The sequence below is a fragment of the Chionomys nivalis genome, chromosome 23 (assembly GCF_950005125.1).
Source record: "Chionomys nivalis chromosome 23, mChiNiv1.1, whole genome shotgun sequence".
Lineage (NCBI taxonomy): Eukaryota > Metazoa > Chordata > Mammalia > Rodentia > Cricetidae > Chionomys > Chionomys nivalis.
This window is the reverse complement of record NC_080108.1, coordinates 18458123-18475906: the sequence shown is the minus strand read 5'-3', so window position 1 is coordinate 18475906 and position 17784 is coordinate 18458123. Positions and strand designations below refer to the sequence as shown.

Below are 17784 nucleotides of genomic sequence, written 5' to 3'. Positions count from 1 at the left end.
AACATAAGAGGACTAGAATTAAGAAAATTTCCAAGTTCCCTCACCCATCTTTCTGAAAACAGTATGGTTTCTTCAGTACCCTGGCTCTTCTACTATACCCTAGGATACTTTCCTATGTGTTTGAGTCTATGGAGGATGGAAGAAGCTTAAGTTTCAAGAAATTCATATTCAAGAACTGACAAAGGGCTTAAGCAATATTCATGGACCATCAGATGAGAATGAATCTCAGTAAAGCACGCACGCACTCACTCTCTCTCTCTCTCTCTCTCTCTCTCTCTTCCTCCCTCCCTCCTCTCTACAACTTCCCTGTTTCAGCCACCATGTTGCTGGTCTCTCTCTCTCTCTCTCTCTCTCTCTCTCTCTCTCTCTCTCTCTCTCTCTCTCTCTCCCTCCCTCCCTCCTCTCTACAACTTCCCTGTTTCAGCCACCATGTTGCTGGTCTCTCTCTCTCTCTCTCCTCTCCTCTCCTCTCCTCTCCTCTCCTCTCCTCTCCTCTCCTCTCCTCTCCTCTCCTCTCCTCTCCTCTCCTCTCCTCTCCTCTCCAACTTCCCTGTTTCAGCCACCATGTTGCTGGTATCTCAAAGTGTTCATTCAAAGCTGAGCTCAATTTTCTCTCTGGTTTTCCTGTAAATTAACCCTGAACCCATGTTTCCTTCAACAAAACACAACTCACCTGCTGCTGACTTGCTCCCTCCACTGTTGAGCAGTAAGCAAAACAGAGCCTCGAGTCTGTCACTGTGCCACACAGCCAACATGGCATGTGCAATTTCTCGCATCCAGTCAAGATTCTCTGCCTGTGTTTCGGTTTGCACGCATTCCTAGGTGGGCACTGTTAGGTGGGCACTGTTCTCAACCTCATGGTCACTCCCCAGCCCTTTCTGTCTGAACCCTTTCTGTATTAAACATGAAGCAAATGAGATCAAGCAACCATCCCGAGACCTCAAAGCCTTTCTCTAGATTATACAAGCATACCCAAGAGACTCCGGGGCTCCCAGGAGGAGCTTCTGCTGTGGGGAAAAATGCCAGTTTCCGTGACCTGAGTGAGGTCAGCGACTCTATCTGGTTTTTAGTACAGCTGATGTAAAGATTACCTCCATATGTGGAGGAGGCGAGATCTTCTTGTTTAAATACATTATCCTCGTGAATTTCCAAACACACCCAGAGGTTTTCACTGTACGAAATGAAGCAAGGACAAGAAACAGCGAAAGATCTGATATGCCTGGGTTGAAACTCAGCTGTCTACTAGGATGGAGCAGGGCATGTCCACACCAGTGTTTAATAAATGCTTACTGATCTAGAATTCCTCCAGAGACAAAGAAATTCCCGTATTTCAGACTTAACATTATAATGAGTCTGAGGGAACTCCAAAGTCCTTCGAAAATGTCTTCTGGAATCATCTCTACATTCACATGCTTCCCACAACAGAGTGGGAAACAAGCATTTCCCCAAAAGCTAGAGACTGGGGGGCATGGTAACCAAGCCTGGAGAAGCCGTCTTGCATATTCCAGGTAGCTACTGCCATCTAGCGTTGGTGTTGGAATAAAGCAGCATGCATCCTCAGACCTGAGTTTAATCAGCCGCGTGCCTCAGCAGACTTGGCAGGTAACTTGGGGAACCCCGCCAGAAAGGTGGCCTCAGCGGAGTTGACTCCTCGTGCCTCTGAAGCTTCTACTCATCTCATTCACACTGTGTTTCCGTACTTCCATACCAGTCAGCAAAGAGCCAGGTCCCTCCTTCTGGATGCCCCAGTTCTCGCCACTACCTAGTAATTAAGCCTTAAAGCTCTGGGAAACGAGGGGCTGGAGACGGCTCAGAGGTGAAAAGTCCTGATTGCTACTTCCAGAGGACCCACCACCTGCATGGCACCTAACAATCACCTATAACTCCTTCTCCAGGGAATCCAACACCCTCTTCTGGGCTCTGTGGGCACTGGGCATGCATGTGGTGCGCAGACAGGCATAACACCGATACACATAAGATAAAAATACATACAACTAAAACAAACTTTTTAAAATCCCAGCCAACAGGGACTCCAGACACCCAGCCAGGTCTGCAACTGTTTTACTGTGTAACCTGTGTCAGGGCTGAACCAACCCAGGGATTGAATGTCTTTAGTCTCAGCATTCACCCAGCGTCTCTCCATCATTTAGGATCATCCACTGTGACCACACAAACAAGCCCCAGGTGTATCAAGAGGCAAGTCCTTTTCTGCCAAGGTCTTGTGTCAGTCTACATTTAAGATGGCTACTAATTTACAAAACAGCAGCCAGCTGGCCCCGAAACACTGCTGACTGACAGCCAGTCTCCACGCAGACCTCTCTTGGAGATCAGTGGGTTGCTACACTGTTTGAGCACAGGTATGAGAGCACTGGTATTTGTATATGCAATGTCTTTTGATCGTATCCGTCACCCATGCCCCCTTTAACTCCTCCCTAAACCCCAGTATCCCATGCCCAGCTTCACCTCATCCAGTTCCCCAAATAACCCACTAAGCTGAACTAGCTCTACCCTTACCCCTGTGGGCATGGGTGTAAGACCATCTCCATGGCAACATCCATGGAGCCACAGCCCTGGGGAAAGCTAACTCCCCCTCCCACAGCATCCATCAACTGAATTTGTTTTAATGATAGGGATTTTTTTTTTTTTGAAAATAGGATTTTTCATACCAGGGATTGAAGCCAGGGCTTTGTGAACGCCAGAGGCAAGAGCTCTTCCCAAGTTGTGCCCCAACCCTTGACCCCAATTATTAGCAACTGTTTGGTCTTTGGTACCATAGGACTGGCCCTTGTGGCACAAGACTAAAGCAAAGCTGGTCCTAAAGGTATTTTACAGAAAGATGGCAAGCTTCCCAAGAAATATATCGTCCCTGTTTGGTGTGGGTGAGTACATGTCATCGGGCATCAGGAGTGTTGCAAATGCCTTCTTTGGGTGGGTCACGAGAGAAGAGAAAAGGAGATGGATGGAGGCAGAATAGAGAGGAACAAGAAGATCTGCGATCATAAAGCACAAGGACGGACTAACGAGGTGGAATAAACAGAAGCAGCTTGGGGAAGGGAAGGACTGGGTCTAGTGAAGGCAGTGCGAGACGGAAACACACGAGAACAAAGTACAGGACACATGCATGGAGATTCCATGAGAAAACCCATTACTTTGTGTGCTGACCTTAAATGGTATTTTTTTTAAAAAATCCTCCCCAAGTGTTTTCTTTTATTTATTTATTTATTTATTTATTTATTTATTTATTTATTATGTATACAGTGTTCTGCCTGCACGTATCCACGCAGGCCAGAAGAGGGCACCAAATCTCATTACAGATGGTTGTGAGCCACCATGTGGTTGCTGGGAATTGAACTCAGGACCTTTGGAAGAGCAGTTAGTGCTCTTAACCTCTGAGCCATCTCTCCAGCCCCCCAAGTGTTTTCTTTACCTGCAAACTATTCTTCGCCCTTCACTAGACAGAGTATTAGAGACTCCCGAGTACCTGAAGCTAACCGCTGCTGGTAACGTCATTCCTAGGCACCATGGCGCCAGAAGCCTCTTGCTGCCGCAGACAGCCTCCTCCGTGATTCACATCTAAAACGCTAGAAATAATGTCTCACCTACTAAAAGCCCTAGGATAGGCACCTGTGCGGCAGTTACTGGCGGAACCACTTTGCCGACATCCCGAGACCAGGAGCAGTCACAGCTATAGTTCGGATGAGGTTTGTCCCCAGTCAGACTCATGTTGGAGCCTAGTTCCCAATACAAGGGTTCCGAAGGTTGGCAGGACCTTGGGGTGTGGTAGGTAGCGGGAGGAAATGAAAGGATCAAAATTCACCCTCGGGAAGGGATGAATGTCCGTCTCTCGGAGTGGGTTAGCTCTGAATTAGTCCCAATGACAGCAAAAGTGAGCCTGGCCCTTTCCCTGCCATCTTTCTTCCTCTCCCACCCTGTGACCTCTCTCTCATCACACCTTGTCACCGGCCATGGTGTGACATAGCCAAGGAGTCCCTGACAGACACTGGCACCATTGCTACTTAAACTTCCCAACCACCAAAATCATGAACCTTATTAACCTTTTCATCGTACATTGCCCAGCCACAGCACGCTGTTAGAAACACACAATGGATGGAGACAGTCATCCAAACATACTTTGTCCTCTCTCTAACACTGGCACTCTCCGAGGACCGTCTCCCATCAAAGAATAAAACCCATTAGGTCTTCAGATTTTCTCACTAGCACCTAAAACTTTCCCAATTTAGGACATGACTTTGGAATTGGAAAAAGACAAAAGACCACCAGCGTGTATTGCTGAGATCTATAAGCCATCAAACTCTGAGTGTTTTCTCATGCCTTAACCTATTTAACCCACCGAGAACAACGCAGAAGGACATTTCTAGTCTGTTAAAGTCAAAGACCTCTGTGATCTGTCTGTGCCATATTTTCAAGTAGAAAAATAACCTTAAATAGTTCCACTCTTGAAATCTAAAGTGTACTTATCACTCACATTGCTGTTTGACCTATATGAAATTAAGCATACTTTGCAAATTTGCATAATCTATCTGATAAATATTTCAAATTGTAAAGTATCTTTCCATGCTTTGGTCTTATATAAAAATAAACTAAATTAAAACTGACTAATTCATGGCATGTAAATTAGGCAAAAAAAATGGTGACTGTGTGTGTGTCTGGTATGTGGGTGTGTTTTGTGAGGCATTTTTCCTATTTTTTATGTCATAAGGACCTACGTTGCACTTTGCCGAAATATAATTTTAAGATGTTGGGCTTCCTTTCAAGTCATCTACTAATCTCCCAGGATAAGGACACATGTGTTCAGAGTTACCTACACAGCATGCTTTCTCTGGCTCACCACTCACAGCTAAGCAACCTACTACCCAAATCCTTCGAAAATCACGAGCTACAATAACATCCCATCTCCGCTGTTCAGTGTGAAAAACGAGGGTTGCTTTAAAGGGAGCCTTAAGACCACTGGTACCATGCCAGCAAGTCCATCACATTCTTTCTAATGAAAGCTTTCTCCCTGCCAGCATTCTAGAGACCAGTAGACCAATGCTTCAGGAGAAGGACCTGAACCAGCGAGACTCATTTCTAATCCGTTCATCAGTTGCTTCAGCGTTTTCCTTCTCGTCCTTCAACAATTCCTTTGTGATATGATGTCCTTGGAAAGCCATTTTTCATTTATTTGCCTTTAACACTGACACAAATTCCATATATTCATGGTGTGCAGCGAATTTTGATGAATAAATCTGTGCTGCATGGAGGTGAACTATATAGATAATTATGGCCCTCGGAGATGGGGTTGCCTGATAACTCTGTGCCCAGTTGTGCGTGTGTGGGCACACACTCTGATGCTTGCACGACTTCAAGGTTGTTCAACACTCATTTCTCAGCACACACCTGCTTCCCTGGTTAAACACACACTTAAGTATGCATTGTTGGGAGGCTAACCCGAGCTAATAAACTCTACATAGTTATCTTTTTCCCCTTTTGGATGTAATAAAATGCTATTTTGCAGGCCTTTTGTTTGGACTTGTTGAAATCATCACAAGTGCTGATCTGAAGAAATCTGAACTGCCGAGCACGCGTATCGTAAGTGAAGGTCAGAGCTGTCATTGCTGAGTGGCTTGCTCTCCAAAGTGACAGTGGCTGTGATCCAGTAAATGTCCCTAAGTGAAATTATTAAATGTGGTGGCCACGCTAACTCCAGGAGAAGATCTCTCAGTGTGTCTTTGTGACCTCTTTAAAGTTTGTTAAACCCATGGTACCCAAGGGAAAGAGGGCAGCTGGGAAGCTAAATGTCTATTTAAAGTGAGGTGACCGTGAGTACTTCCTATTCCTGAACTGAACCTTACACGGGTTATGGGATGGGTCTGCTAAATAAATTCCCCACCCAACCCATAACTTACAAACAACTTTTATTCTTCTGTTTCACATCTGTGCATAGTTCTAGGCTATGTTTCATTCCATTATTAACCTTTGAGGAAGCCCCCTACCCCCGCTGCACAAAACCCATGCATATAAATTCTTCACCATGCCTCTGCAAATTAAACAGCATTTGCTTGAAGCTTGCTTGAATTCAAAGGTGCTTTGTGAATGACTTGCTAATGGCTCTGGGCTATGTCCAAAGATGACAGAGCTACTCACACAGTCGCACAGCATTTTAACTTGGAGAATATCCTCCTAAGATCAGGTACCTGACACAGCACAAGGGCAAGGGAGCTGTTCTGTAAAAATTGTGTCCCGTGAGTTCTGCGAGGAGGAAGGTGGCCAAACCTGCCTCACCTCTAATGGAAAAAGCTTCCCATCTTTGTCAAGAGTGTCACCACGCAAGGTCAGCTGATGGTCAGCAGGTCATACTCTACCTCAGTCTGTCATGATCACCAGGTAGGGAAAAGCTTTTAGGATCAAATGGTCACTATGGAGCCCCGGGGAGTTCATACCACAAAGGCATATTTGTCTGCCAAAACCTAAAAACACCGCCACACCACAACAGACCAAGTGGAAATAATCAAGGCAAACACCAGCAATCCCAGATGAAAACCATCCCCAGAGTCTAGCAAGAGGCAGAGCTAGACCACTGGACATGACCCAGAGGCCATGACCTGAGGAAAACCACGGTCTTCAGGGATGAAAATGTCACCACTGACACCACTGAGTCCCTGATGTCTGTCCCTAGTCAATACCATTGAAATGTTGAAAAAGCATTATTGCTTCTTATGGGCTCACAGGAGATTCTGGTTGGGCTAATACTGAGGGAAAAAAAGAACTCTGACACCCCACCCCCAACCCACAAATCAAAGTACTTAGCTAAGGACAGGGTGTCTGTGTTTCTCCAAACACGGTTTGGAGACTAATGCCACTCACGTCACGTGAGAGTTTAAAGTGCCGATTCTCGGCCTCTTCCCCATACTAAGTCAGAGTCTCTGCGGATGGGGCCAAGCAGTACGTTCAGATTTGTGTTCGTGTATGTGCGTGTACACATGATATGAGTGTAGAGGCCAGAGACACTCTCTGGGGTCATTCTTCAAGCACTGTTTACCTTTTCCTTGATGTCTCTATTGGCCTGGGGTCCCCCCCCCCAAAAGAGATGAGGCTGACTGTCAATCAATACCAAGGATCCTCCTCTCTCCACCTAAGTATTGGAATTATTACCAAGTCACCATGTACACCTTAGATGGGTTCTGGGGATCAAGCTCAGGGCCTGATTCTTGCCAAGCAAGCACTTCACTAGCTGAGATATCACCCCAGTCCCAAGTCCAGATGATTCTGATGAACAAGAAATTTAAGAAGAATGATTCACTGGTCTGTTTTCTTTTTTTTGTACCAAGGACTTCACTTTGAAGAAATAATGATCGTGCACCCCATAAATATATTTCCGAGCATGCCCTGCAGCAAAGGAGATCAATGGTGTTCATGTGGAAGTAACTGGGAGGGACCTCCAGTAGAGCAGGTTTGAAAGAGCCTGGTTCAGTTGGGAGAGTTGGTCCAGAAAGAGGCAGCATCACAACAGGCCTTTTACATCCCTGCACAGTCCTAGCACCACAGGTGGCTGGGTCACATCGGCCAACCTCTCAAGAATGGTACAAGGGAGGATTTGGTTGCCTTAGGAATACAGAAGAGACCTAAGTGCCTGAAAATGGTCTCCAGCCTCATTTCTTAGAGATTCACTTAACAGTTATTTTTATTGTTTCTGCCGTGAACCAATAGCCAGGGAACCCAGAGAATGGAGTTATTTATTACATGATCTCAAGCTCTTGTGCTACAAATTTCAGAAACAGGACGCCTCTTTCACCAATTAGTTTTAATAAAACGAAAGATCAAAACTCAGCATCAGGCGATAACACAACGCAGTTGAAAGTAACGACTCCCAAAGTGACCATCATAAACTATGTCACGAACTGTGAACAGTCTGGTTCAATGAGGGAATGGCTCTTCCCTTTCACCCTCTAAGGATGCCATGAGGAGTCTCTTGGGGCAAAACGAGAGATGGATGGCTGAGTGTTGTACATTATCCCCCGGTGACCTGCCACAGAGACTATTTTTGAAGACACATTCATCTCACTGGGTATGACAGGAGTTATGAGGTGGCCAGGTACCATGGCCAGATAATCCTTCATGAGAGGGGCTGCAGACCATGGCTGCATCCTTCATACGGCCCAAGTGATGGATTGGGAACTGCCCTTGGTTGGTTAGGTAGATGGTGTAAGGATCCATAAACGCAATGTAGAAGACAGAGCTTAGAAGCTAAGCAGGGTTAATCTACAAAGGGCTGCAGCCACCCCTGCACTCAAAAGGCAATAAGATTGAAGTTTGCAAGATCCATCCAGCTGGAAAGGCAGACTCTGCCTTGGACATTTCTGAAGTGGCAGCTGCTCACTGGGTTGTATTATCCCATTAAAGATTACTGCTATAAGGGATGTGTAATCACAGATTTACACAATTCTCTCATGGTCCTAGCCGATGCATTCCATATCACGAGAAAATGAGGATGGATATTAGAGCTATATTACAGAAAGTCTCTCATTATCAACAGAGTGTTGTGTTAGTTAATTTCTATAAAACACCAGGAGAAGCATTAATATATTATGTATATTTATATATATTTATATTTGGGGGAATCGGGGCGTCACATCAGAGCTGATGTGGCATCTTCCTTCCCTATACAGAAAGTAGTGGGGATGTCAAGAGGCAGGGACCAGAGAAGCAGAGTAAACATGTTAGCCAGACTTGAAGATGGGAAGGAAGATCTCAAAAAAAAAAAAAAAATCACTTTCCCCTTGCTGATTTATACTCAAGGATTTACAGAAAGATGGCTTGAACTGTCATGGGAACTAAGCATTCCCACCAGAACGAGAACACATTCAACGTAGCCATTAGTCTCATTTAGATCTGGGGAGGTGTCTAATAGGCAAAGTTTAGCACGTTACAGCTCCCGGGTATGCTGCAAATAAAGAGGGCAAACTAGTTCTTACAGACTGATGTTCCCCTGGCCCAGGCAAGCGCAGATCTAGTGACAGGAACACCTACCTCCCTGTCTCCACCATTGCTAGATTGTCCTGACGAAAAGCACGCTGCTCTTTCGGCATCGAGTGAAGACCTCAGATGATGGCTGACACCAACCAGAGCAGTTTGCCCTGACTTCCGCTCCCCACCTACTTCCGCATTCATGGCACCAACTGGATCTCAGGAAAGATCCCTTAGAACGCTGAAGAAATGAATGTACCTAACACCCATCACTTCCTAACTTCCATGCTAACGGCCTGTTTCAGAAGCCCTCGACCAGGACATGGAGCGCAAATTTCTCGTAGGGCCTGAACGTCATAATAAATGTCCATCGTGCTTTCCTGCTAAATCAAACAGGAAGAATTCACACTTTCGAAGGACTTTTTCCCAACCTTAGTCCGTTACTGTGTTATTTTAGTCTCTATACAGAGAGCGCCAGCAGTCAGAGGGCCCCTGGATTTGAGTTTCACAAGTGATTGACATAGGAGAGAAAAGGAACTGCCCTGCTAAACTGAAAAGTCCCTAGGTGGAGAAAACTGCCCATGGCTTACTTGGTGCATTCTCTTGACAACAAGTTAGTTGGCTGTATTGAAAATTGTGCTCAAATGTCATTCAGTCGCACCTAGTGTCCTGGGACCTTGAACGGCAAGTCCTCCCCAAATATGGCTGAAACGCTGACAACGTGAGCAGCTACCTTTTGTCAAAATAAAACCTCAAAACTGTTATATACAAACTGAGTTTACAGAACACCCATCCTTAAGTGTCTCTGACTCGAGGAAAATCATAATAAATATCATAGTGTGTCACCTCTTCACCGTGCAAAGTTGAGGATGCTTGGGTAGAAAAGTCACTCTATACAGAATTTGCTTAAGTATTTGGTTTTCTGATATCAGAATATCTTCAAATGGAAAATATGTTAGGTAATACTTTGAATGTAAATATAAATCCTGTTCTCCTCACCCAGTATCCATGTGTTGGCTCCAACTCCCAACCAAGGCAACCTGCCAGGTCACAGGGCTCCCAGGAGCTACGTGGAGGAGCTCAAAATGTTTCTTGTCCTCAACTTCAGTCTGAAATGCAGATAATTCCTTGCACCTCATTTAGAGAAACATATACTCCTTGCTCACTGTATTCATTTACTGGAGGGTCCTCCCCCTCCATGCCTTGGATGGAGAGACCTTAAGAGAAGCACACAGCTCTGGGAATATAAGGGTGACTCAGGGCACCCCTAGTCAATATATTGACAACTGCAGGGGGTCCTAAACTAGGGGTCACAAAGTCCATTTCTCCTCCCGCGCTGTCCATGATGTACACGGACAGGGAGAGGCAGGAGGCGTGGCTGTGCTGGGGTGTCCTGGAGAAGATCTTCCCATCTTTCTCCCAGGGGGGGCTGTTCACATCAGGACCTGCTCTCGGGTCTCCGGCAGTCGGAGGGCGATCAGGCCACCTCCAACCAGAGAAGCGGCAGCCAGAAGGATGGGGACCACTTTGGTTATCCCAACAAAGGAAGCAAAGATCGTGTTTCCCAGGATGGCGCCAAATTTGCACAATCCATTGAGGATGCCAAATGCTGTGGCCCTGCAAAAGAAGAACACAGGAGAGAATTGTGAGGTTCTGGACCTCACCAGACGAGCCGCACTAGGTTCTGACCTTGTCATAGGAGGAGGGGTGTGGTCGTGAGTGTTTTACCTAGATATAAAAACAATGTTTTCATTTTTGCCAACATTGGAAATACTGAATAATATAAAGACATAGGGACACCTAGACTAATAACCACCATTAACATTTTGGAGTATTGCCATCAAGTTTCTTTATCTTCCCAAGCCTATCTCTTAGTAAAATAGCTAAGAGTAGCACTTGCTTACAGAAATATATCAAGAAATCAGGCTGCATGCAAAATAAAGTGTGAGTGCAGCTACTTCACAACACTCTATCCTGACAAAGACTGCTAGCTTGCCCTGAAAAGCAGCTCTCCAAGTGTAAGACTACATTTCCCAGAATTCTTTGCTGCTGGCTGTGTGGGCGTGACTTAGTTTAGGCCAATGAGACAAAAGTGCAAGAGGCGGCTATGGAGAAATTTCCCGAAGGTTTTGAGTGGGCTTTTGCTCTCCCTTTATTTCTTTTCCCCTTTTTGTCTTACTTCCTGCAACAGAAATTGTCTGTGGTGGAGTATAGACAAAGGATAATAATAACATAGGTGCCTAAGCCATCTGCTCAGGCTGCTAATGAAGAGCATATGCAGAGCCTAATCCCCCAGGCTGTTCGAAATTTCACGATAGACCCAGTACCCTATCCCTATCCCTAGATCGCTTTTCAATGATAACCATCAGGAACCACACAGCCTGTCCTGATCCTGGCTGTATTATAGAGCAGAGGTTATCAACCTGTGGGTCACGCTCCCTCTTGGAGTTTCAACGGGATCCCCCCTATACCATCAGAAAACACAGATATTTATATTACAATTCATAATAGTAGCAAAATCACAGTTATGAAGTTAGCAACGAAAATAATACTATGGGTGGGGGTCATGACAACATGAGGAACTGTATTAAAGGGTCGCAGCATTAGGAAGGTTGAGAACCACTGGTATACAGAGACAGTATTCTTAAGATGGGCATATCCTGGCTGAAGTGAAATGTTCCTTTTTTATATCAAAAGTTTAAGAACATTAGTATTGCTTTATAGTTACAGATCTTATTCTATTGCTATCTATACCTGAACAACATGGTGTTTGGTCAGAAGCGTCACCTCAGCTCCCTGGCACCCCTTTATATAAAAATTTGGAATGTTTAGCTGGGGACTTCACCCCAGCTCCTGGCATAAGCTCCCTCCCCTGGGAGTTGCCTCAGTCCAAACACCACCTCCAAGAAAGCCTGCCAAACAGTAGCTCCTCCCCAGGGAAGGTCAAGACCACTCCCACAAGCTATTAAACTGCCCCCCAGAGAATGAACACGTGGTCTCTGGGTTCCCTGTGGTCTCCCCTTTTCCTTCTTTTCCTCTCCATGTTTTCCGGGAACCACCCGAAAGTATTGCCATCCATTAAACCTAGGCATCTTTTAATTCCATCTGATTTGGTCTGATTAGGATTATTTGGGTCAGCAGAGAGCTTTATTGGCCAAGAAAATACTTAGCACATGGTGGCTTATAAGCCCCAGTCCCAGTCCTGGCCCTTCTGTGTTTGCTTTAATGTTATTCTATTTTTGGATGCATGCTTTCCTCAATAAAATTTAAAAGGATTTTTCTAAGTTTGCAGGGAAGAAAAAGACTGAATTTTTAATTATAACTTGGAAAAATTAAATAAGACTTGACATTTTTCTAAGATTAAATTGTCTCATCCATAATGAAGCATGTCTTGATTTCTATTTTATGTCTCTTTTTATGTTGTAGTAAAAGTTTATGATTTTATTCATGAATGTTTCAGGTTGGTTTTTAGATATTTTATAACTTCTATTATCAGATGTATTTTGATAGCATTTTTACCCTTTTTGATACAGTTAAACACGTTCTAAGGGTTTTTTTTTTCCTGGTCACCTATTATTTCTAAGTGTATCTTTATTTCACCCTCCTAAATTTCCTACCTGTAAAGCCATACCCCGTTCAATAATGGCCACTGTCCCGTTCCTTACTATTTGTAAAACTTAGCATTCTTTGGCTCTGGAAAGAGGTTTCAAATATGGTATGAGGTCACAACCATAGCCATCCAAATCCCAGATGTTCTGTCATCGACTTTAGAAATGTCACAAAATAATTTTCAGAATTCCATTTACACATCCTCCATACCAAGCCCATTCCTTAGGAGCAGTTCTCTGCCGTACTTACAACTCGAGATCCCTTTCGTGAAGAGAAACACCTACTGAGTAATGGCCTTGACCCTCTGCTTTCATTTTTTTTTAATTTATTTATTTATTATGTATACAATATTCTGTCTGTGTGTATGCCTGCAGGCCAGAAGAGGGCACCAGACCCCATTACAGATGGTTGTGAGCCACCATATGGTTGCTGGGAATTGAACTCAGGACCTTTGGAAGAGCAGGCAATGCTCTTAACCTCTGAGCCATCTCTCCAGACCCTCTGCTTTCAAACCGTAAACCCTGGCAGTCCTGGACCGCTCTGCCTCCGCTCACCTCCTCCTTGTGTGCCCCCACGCCATGCTGTTCCAAATCTTCACCTTTTCTCCCCAGTTCCCATTGGCAGGTCTGGGCTCTGCTGCCGTGAGGACTGCAGTATACACAAGACTTTATCTTTATCAGCCTAGCCTGCCCAGGTCCAGGCCTCTGTCACCATCTTGGAGAGAAAATCCCCAGGATACGTTTGGCACGTGGACTCCATAGAGACCAATACTACGTGTGTTGCGAGATTCGGCGGGAAGTAGGTTTCTGACCAAAGAAACACCCACAAGTCCTAGAGCGAAATCCGGGGAAGAACCGACCTCTGGTGGGTGGGATACAGCTCCACTGTGATAACATCCAGAGCATTCCACGCCGCGATGCTGGTCCCACAGAACAGGCATTGCCAGCCAATCATCGCAGACTCGCTGTTGCCAAAAAACAGGAAGAAGCAGCAGACTGCCGAGATGAGCATGGAGCCACCTGTGGAGACAACGGTCCAAAGAAACGTGAAGCCCGTGCCCTGGAGTCTGTTCCCCCACAGGATTTGCCCATCTTCCATCCTCACAGGCTCAGCTGAAGTAACTTTAGCTATTAGGTCCATCTTCAACTTGGAAAGTGCACAGATGCGAAGAACAAACGCATACATATTTTAAATACAATTATATATACTTGGAAAAGTGAATGTTGCCATTTGCATATGGAAGGAGTAGATATACATCTATATACACCTCAAAATTGAAGATATTAAAATTTAGCTTTTTTTTTTAAAGAAATGTAAAATAAAAAATTAAGAACCCATGCTCATGTAGCTTACATTCCAGGGTGAACACATTTGTAGGTGAGCTACCAGGGGAAAATTCCAGAAGGGCTGTTCTGCTTCGCTTACGACCTGTTCTGGTTTGGATTTTAAATGACTCCCCCAAAGGCACATGTGTTGACTGAAGGGCTAGCCACAAAGCTGCAAAATTCAGATGTGGGGCCTCTGACATCATGGGTGGATTAAATCATTTATGGACTATGGATTCATAGCTTATTAGAGTCTGAAGGAGGAGCTTTTTAATAAAAGTAGGCTCTCTCTGCTCCCAGGCCACCGTGAGGTGAGCAGCTTGCTTGCATGTCCACATCTCCTTGCCATGATGCTCCACCTCAACACAAACCCTAAAGCAAGGGAGGCAAAGGACCATGGACCGATATCTCTGAACTCAGGAATCAAAACTGTTTCTTCCTTCTAAGTGGAAAGTCTAGGATGTTTTATCACAGCAACAGGAACATGACTCGGACACCCCCAACTCCATCCCAGAGATCTCCCTGCCCTCACAGTCCTATTGCAACCCTCTGAGAAGCTGACCTGCAAGAACCATTATCACCATTATGGGAAGAGAGAGAGGGGCAGGATGCTCCATGATTCCTATCCCATTTTAGGAGCTTCAGTTTTGGCCATGGCTGCATCCCTCTGGGACCACAGCGCCTTGCAGGTTATTCTCCCGCTACCAGGCTCTGTGAATGCTGTTTTTCTCCCTTGGTTCCTGGCTGCAGAGGATGACAACTGCCATCCCACCTCTGCCAGCGAGAGTCTTGCCTCCCTCATTTGTCCTCCCAAACCTGGCCACATGTCTAAAGCTGCCCATCCGCAATGTCTTTTCACTAAGGCCATCCTGGGTGAATTCTCCGACTAGGACCCCACCAACTGAGCTGGTGATAAGAGGCCCCCATTTAAAGGGGGCTGTACCAAACCCTTTCCAAACCCAGGAAGTCTACTCAGGAGAGCTTGGGGAGCCTCTGGTTAGTTCTGGTCATGTCAGAGCAGGCTACAGGCTGAAAAGGAATGAAGGAGGGCGGGCCCCAAAGAAAGAAAGTAAAAGAAGTGGGTTCCAGCCAGCAGGTGGGTGAGCAGGTGAGGAAAGAGCCTCTCCTTGCCAGGGATCCAAATGCGCATCTGCCTCTAAGGAGAAACTGCTTCCTGACAGGACCTCACCCTGGATTCACACCGGAACCTTGGGACTTGGGCTCTAAGACTATTGATTGGGGCCTCTGTCTAAAGAACTAGAGAAAGATAACCGTCTACCTGGATGCTGCCCCCTCTGGGGAGGGGCAGAACTGCAGGCAGAAACTGCAGGCTCTTTCTAACAGCCAGGAGAGGATCATGGGAGAAAGAGGCTGGCATCTATGGGCCACAAGAATCCTGAGAACAATTTCCCCTAAAGGCACGCTCTCCTCAGTGGGACCAATGTGAGGCTCAGCTAATAAATTCTGATAAATGAAACACCATTGATGAATAAAGCCATGGTCTAGGAGAGCTTTCTTGACTCCAACTCCGTGTTAACTGCTCCTACCTTTGAGCCTCCTGACCCACTGCCCTTTCACTCTGTGACCCTGACACCTTGCCTAATTAAGAGGTCTGAGTTCAAATTCAAGCCTCACCACTTCCTATCTGTGTGACTCTGAATGGCTCATTTACCCTCTCTGCAGTGTCTCAGTTTTCCATCTGTAACATGTTAATAAAAAGAGTACCTGCCCCATGGGGTTATGTTATGGTGAGGGTTCAAATGCATTAGTGCTTATGAAATGCTTGGAGCACAGCCTGGCGGGTAACAAGCGTCCCAGCGTTACTTAAATGAAATCTCTAGCTTATGTCTGTCTCTCTCAATCTATCGCTGGCTCTTTAAACATGAGGATGTTGACGGTCTCAATTACTGTTATATTCCCATTGCTTCCTCCCGTCTGGTGCAGAGTAAGGACTGTATAAATAAATGTTTATTAAATGAATAAATGACTGAGCAACAAGCTCATTAAGAGAACTTCTACACTGTCCTTAATAAGAAATGACTGCAACCAGACGAGAGCCCCAAGGACTGAGCTGGACAAAGCTGCAGCAACCAGGCTGCTCTGAGGGCCCCAGAAAATGCTGCCTTAAAGCAGCTCCCTGCATCCTGTAGGGATTCTGCCTAGGATTGGCTAGTGCTTCTTCTGTGCTGAGAGGGCTGTAGCTGGTCCATAGCCCCAGGCCTTTCTGTAAAGGTGAGGGATAGCCATGGCCTGGATGCTAGCACTAGTGTTCTCAATCTCTCTCTCTCTCTCTCTCTCTCTCTCTCTCTCTCTCTCTCTCTGTGCCTTTGAAGAGACTTCTGAACTAACAAGGTCACATCCCTAATAAATGTGACTCTATCTGTTGTACCCAGAAGATGACATTCCATCTTTCTGATCAGACAAAAAAGCCAAGCCACAGGCACATCTTATGTTCATTATTCTAAATATTCATCTCATATAAATAATAATAATAATAATAAAGTATCCAATACCATCCAAACACGAAGAAATATTTCCCATGAAGATATGATCTATTTTCTCATCACCAACAAAATGAAAGTGTGACTGATTTTATTTCCTTTTGTGTTTTGACACTGGACCATTTGTTATTAATTTTCCTGATCAACAACATCCTGGGGGCAGATCCTTAATGGCCTTTTTTTTTATTAATGTGCCTCCCGCCTTCCTAGCTCCGGTCTTAGCTCACATTTAGCACACAGACCTCCAGCCCTCAATGCACACATTCCACTTCCTATTGACCCCCTCATATCATTGTGTTTCAGCATCGGATGGTGTGTGTCCTGGTGCAAGGAAGCAGGGCAGCTGTGAATGCAGATGCCACTCAGAGAGCCAACAACACGCTGGGAATTATAAAATGTTCTGACTGTCTTATGTTCAGCCCTCACAAAATCCTCCCGGCTATTACACCTCATCTTATTAGAAAACCAAAACCCAGGGAAAGGTATATGCTCACAATCAAATGGCCGTGTGTGCAAGGATTTCAACATGAGTCTGTCCAACAGAGCCTAAACTATTTTTATGCAATTTAAAATAGTTTTTATTCTTTAACTGTTCACCTATTCTTTTACAATTTCATACATATATAATAGAATTCACTCCTAGTCCCAATATGTCTATCATCCCTGCTCATTTCCACTATCAATCAACAGAAAGTTGCTATTTAAATATGAAAAATAATATGGTTTGCCTTGAATCATCAAACTATCATTGAAGCACGTTAAATATATTTTCTAAATAATTTTATAAATCATCTGTGGTGTGTCTATTTGATCACTGCTAAGGGGGTGCTAATAGAACACCCTAGAAATGATGCAGGACCCCTCCCCAGCACCCTCAAAGTCTTTCTATGAAACCCTCGGATCCTGCGAATGTGCCTCCTTGGTCTTACAGCAGTAGGTCCAGCCTTACCTCGTGAAATATTTCTTTAAGAGGGGGAAGCAAACCATTGTGGCCAGGAGACCCGAATGCTCCACTGCGAGCAACTCACCAATCATCTTGAGTCTTCCAATTCTATCCATGAGCAGGGCAGAAATTATGTTCCCAGGCAAGACAGACAGGCTGCCGAGAAAGCTGACGAGGTAAATCAGAAAATCGTTGTCCTCCTCAAAGTCCATGTGGCAGCCCTCCTTCTGATCCAGAAAGGTAGAGTTGATGAAGCGACAGTCGATGAACTTGTGCTTGTAGAGGTCTGGAGAGAGAAAGAAGCCTTGGTTCATGTGAGTGGCGGGGAGCTGGGGAGAGACGGACAGACAGACACTGAAATGCCTTCTTTATGAACAACCTGTAACCACAAACTCAAAGTGATGTTTGCCAAAAATGTTCAAGTTCCTGCCATAAAAAGAAA

The 17784-nt window shown here is 45.2% G+C and overlaps 1 protein-coding gene across 4 annotated transcripts in view; it reads right to left on the bottom strand.

The window, feature by feature from the left end:
- Positions 1-7715: 7715 nt before the first annotated feature.
- Sv2b (synaptic vesicle glycoprotein 2B) overlaps positions 7716-17784 on the bottom strand; it is a 149892-nt gene continuing 139823 nt past the window's right edge. For all 4 annotated transcript variants that reach the window (XM_057756057.1, XM_057756056.1, XM_057756058.1 and 1 more), the window contains exons 11-13: positions 17428-17628; positions 13433-13592; positions 7716-10581 (exon numbers count right to left, since the gene is read on the bottom strand). In XM_057756057.1, coding sequence (XP_057612040.1) covers positions 10398-10581; positions 13433-13592; positions 17428-17628 — 545 coding nt within the window. In that variant the 3' untranslated portion in view covers positions 7716-10397. The remainder of the gene's footprint in view (positions 10582-13432; positions 13593-17427; positions 17629-17784) is intronic.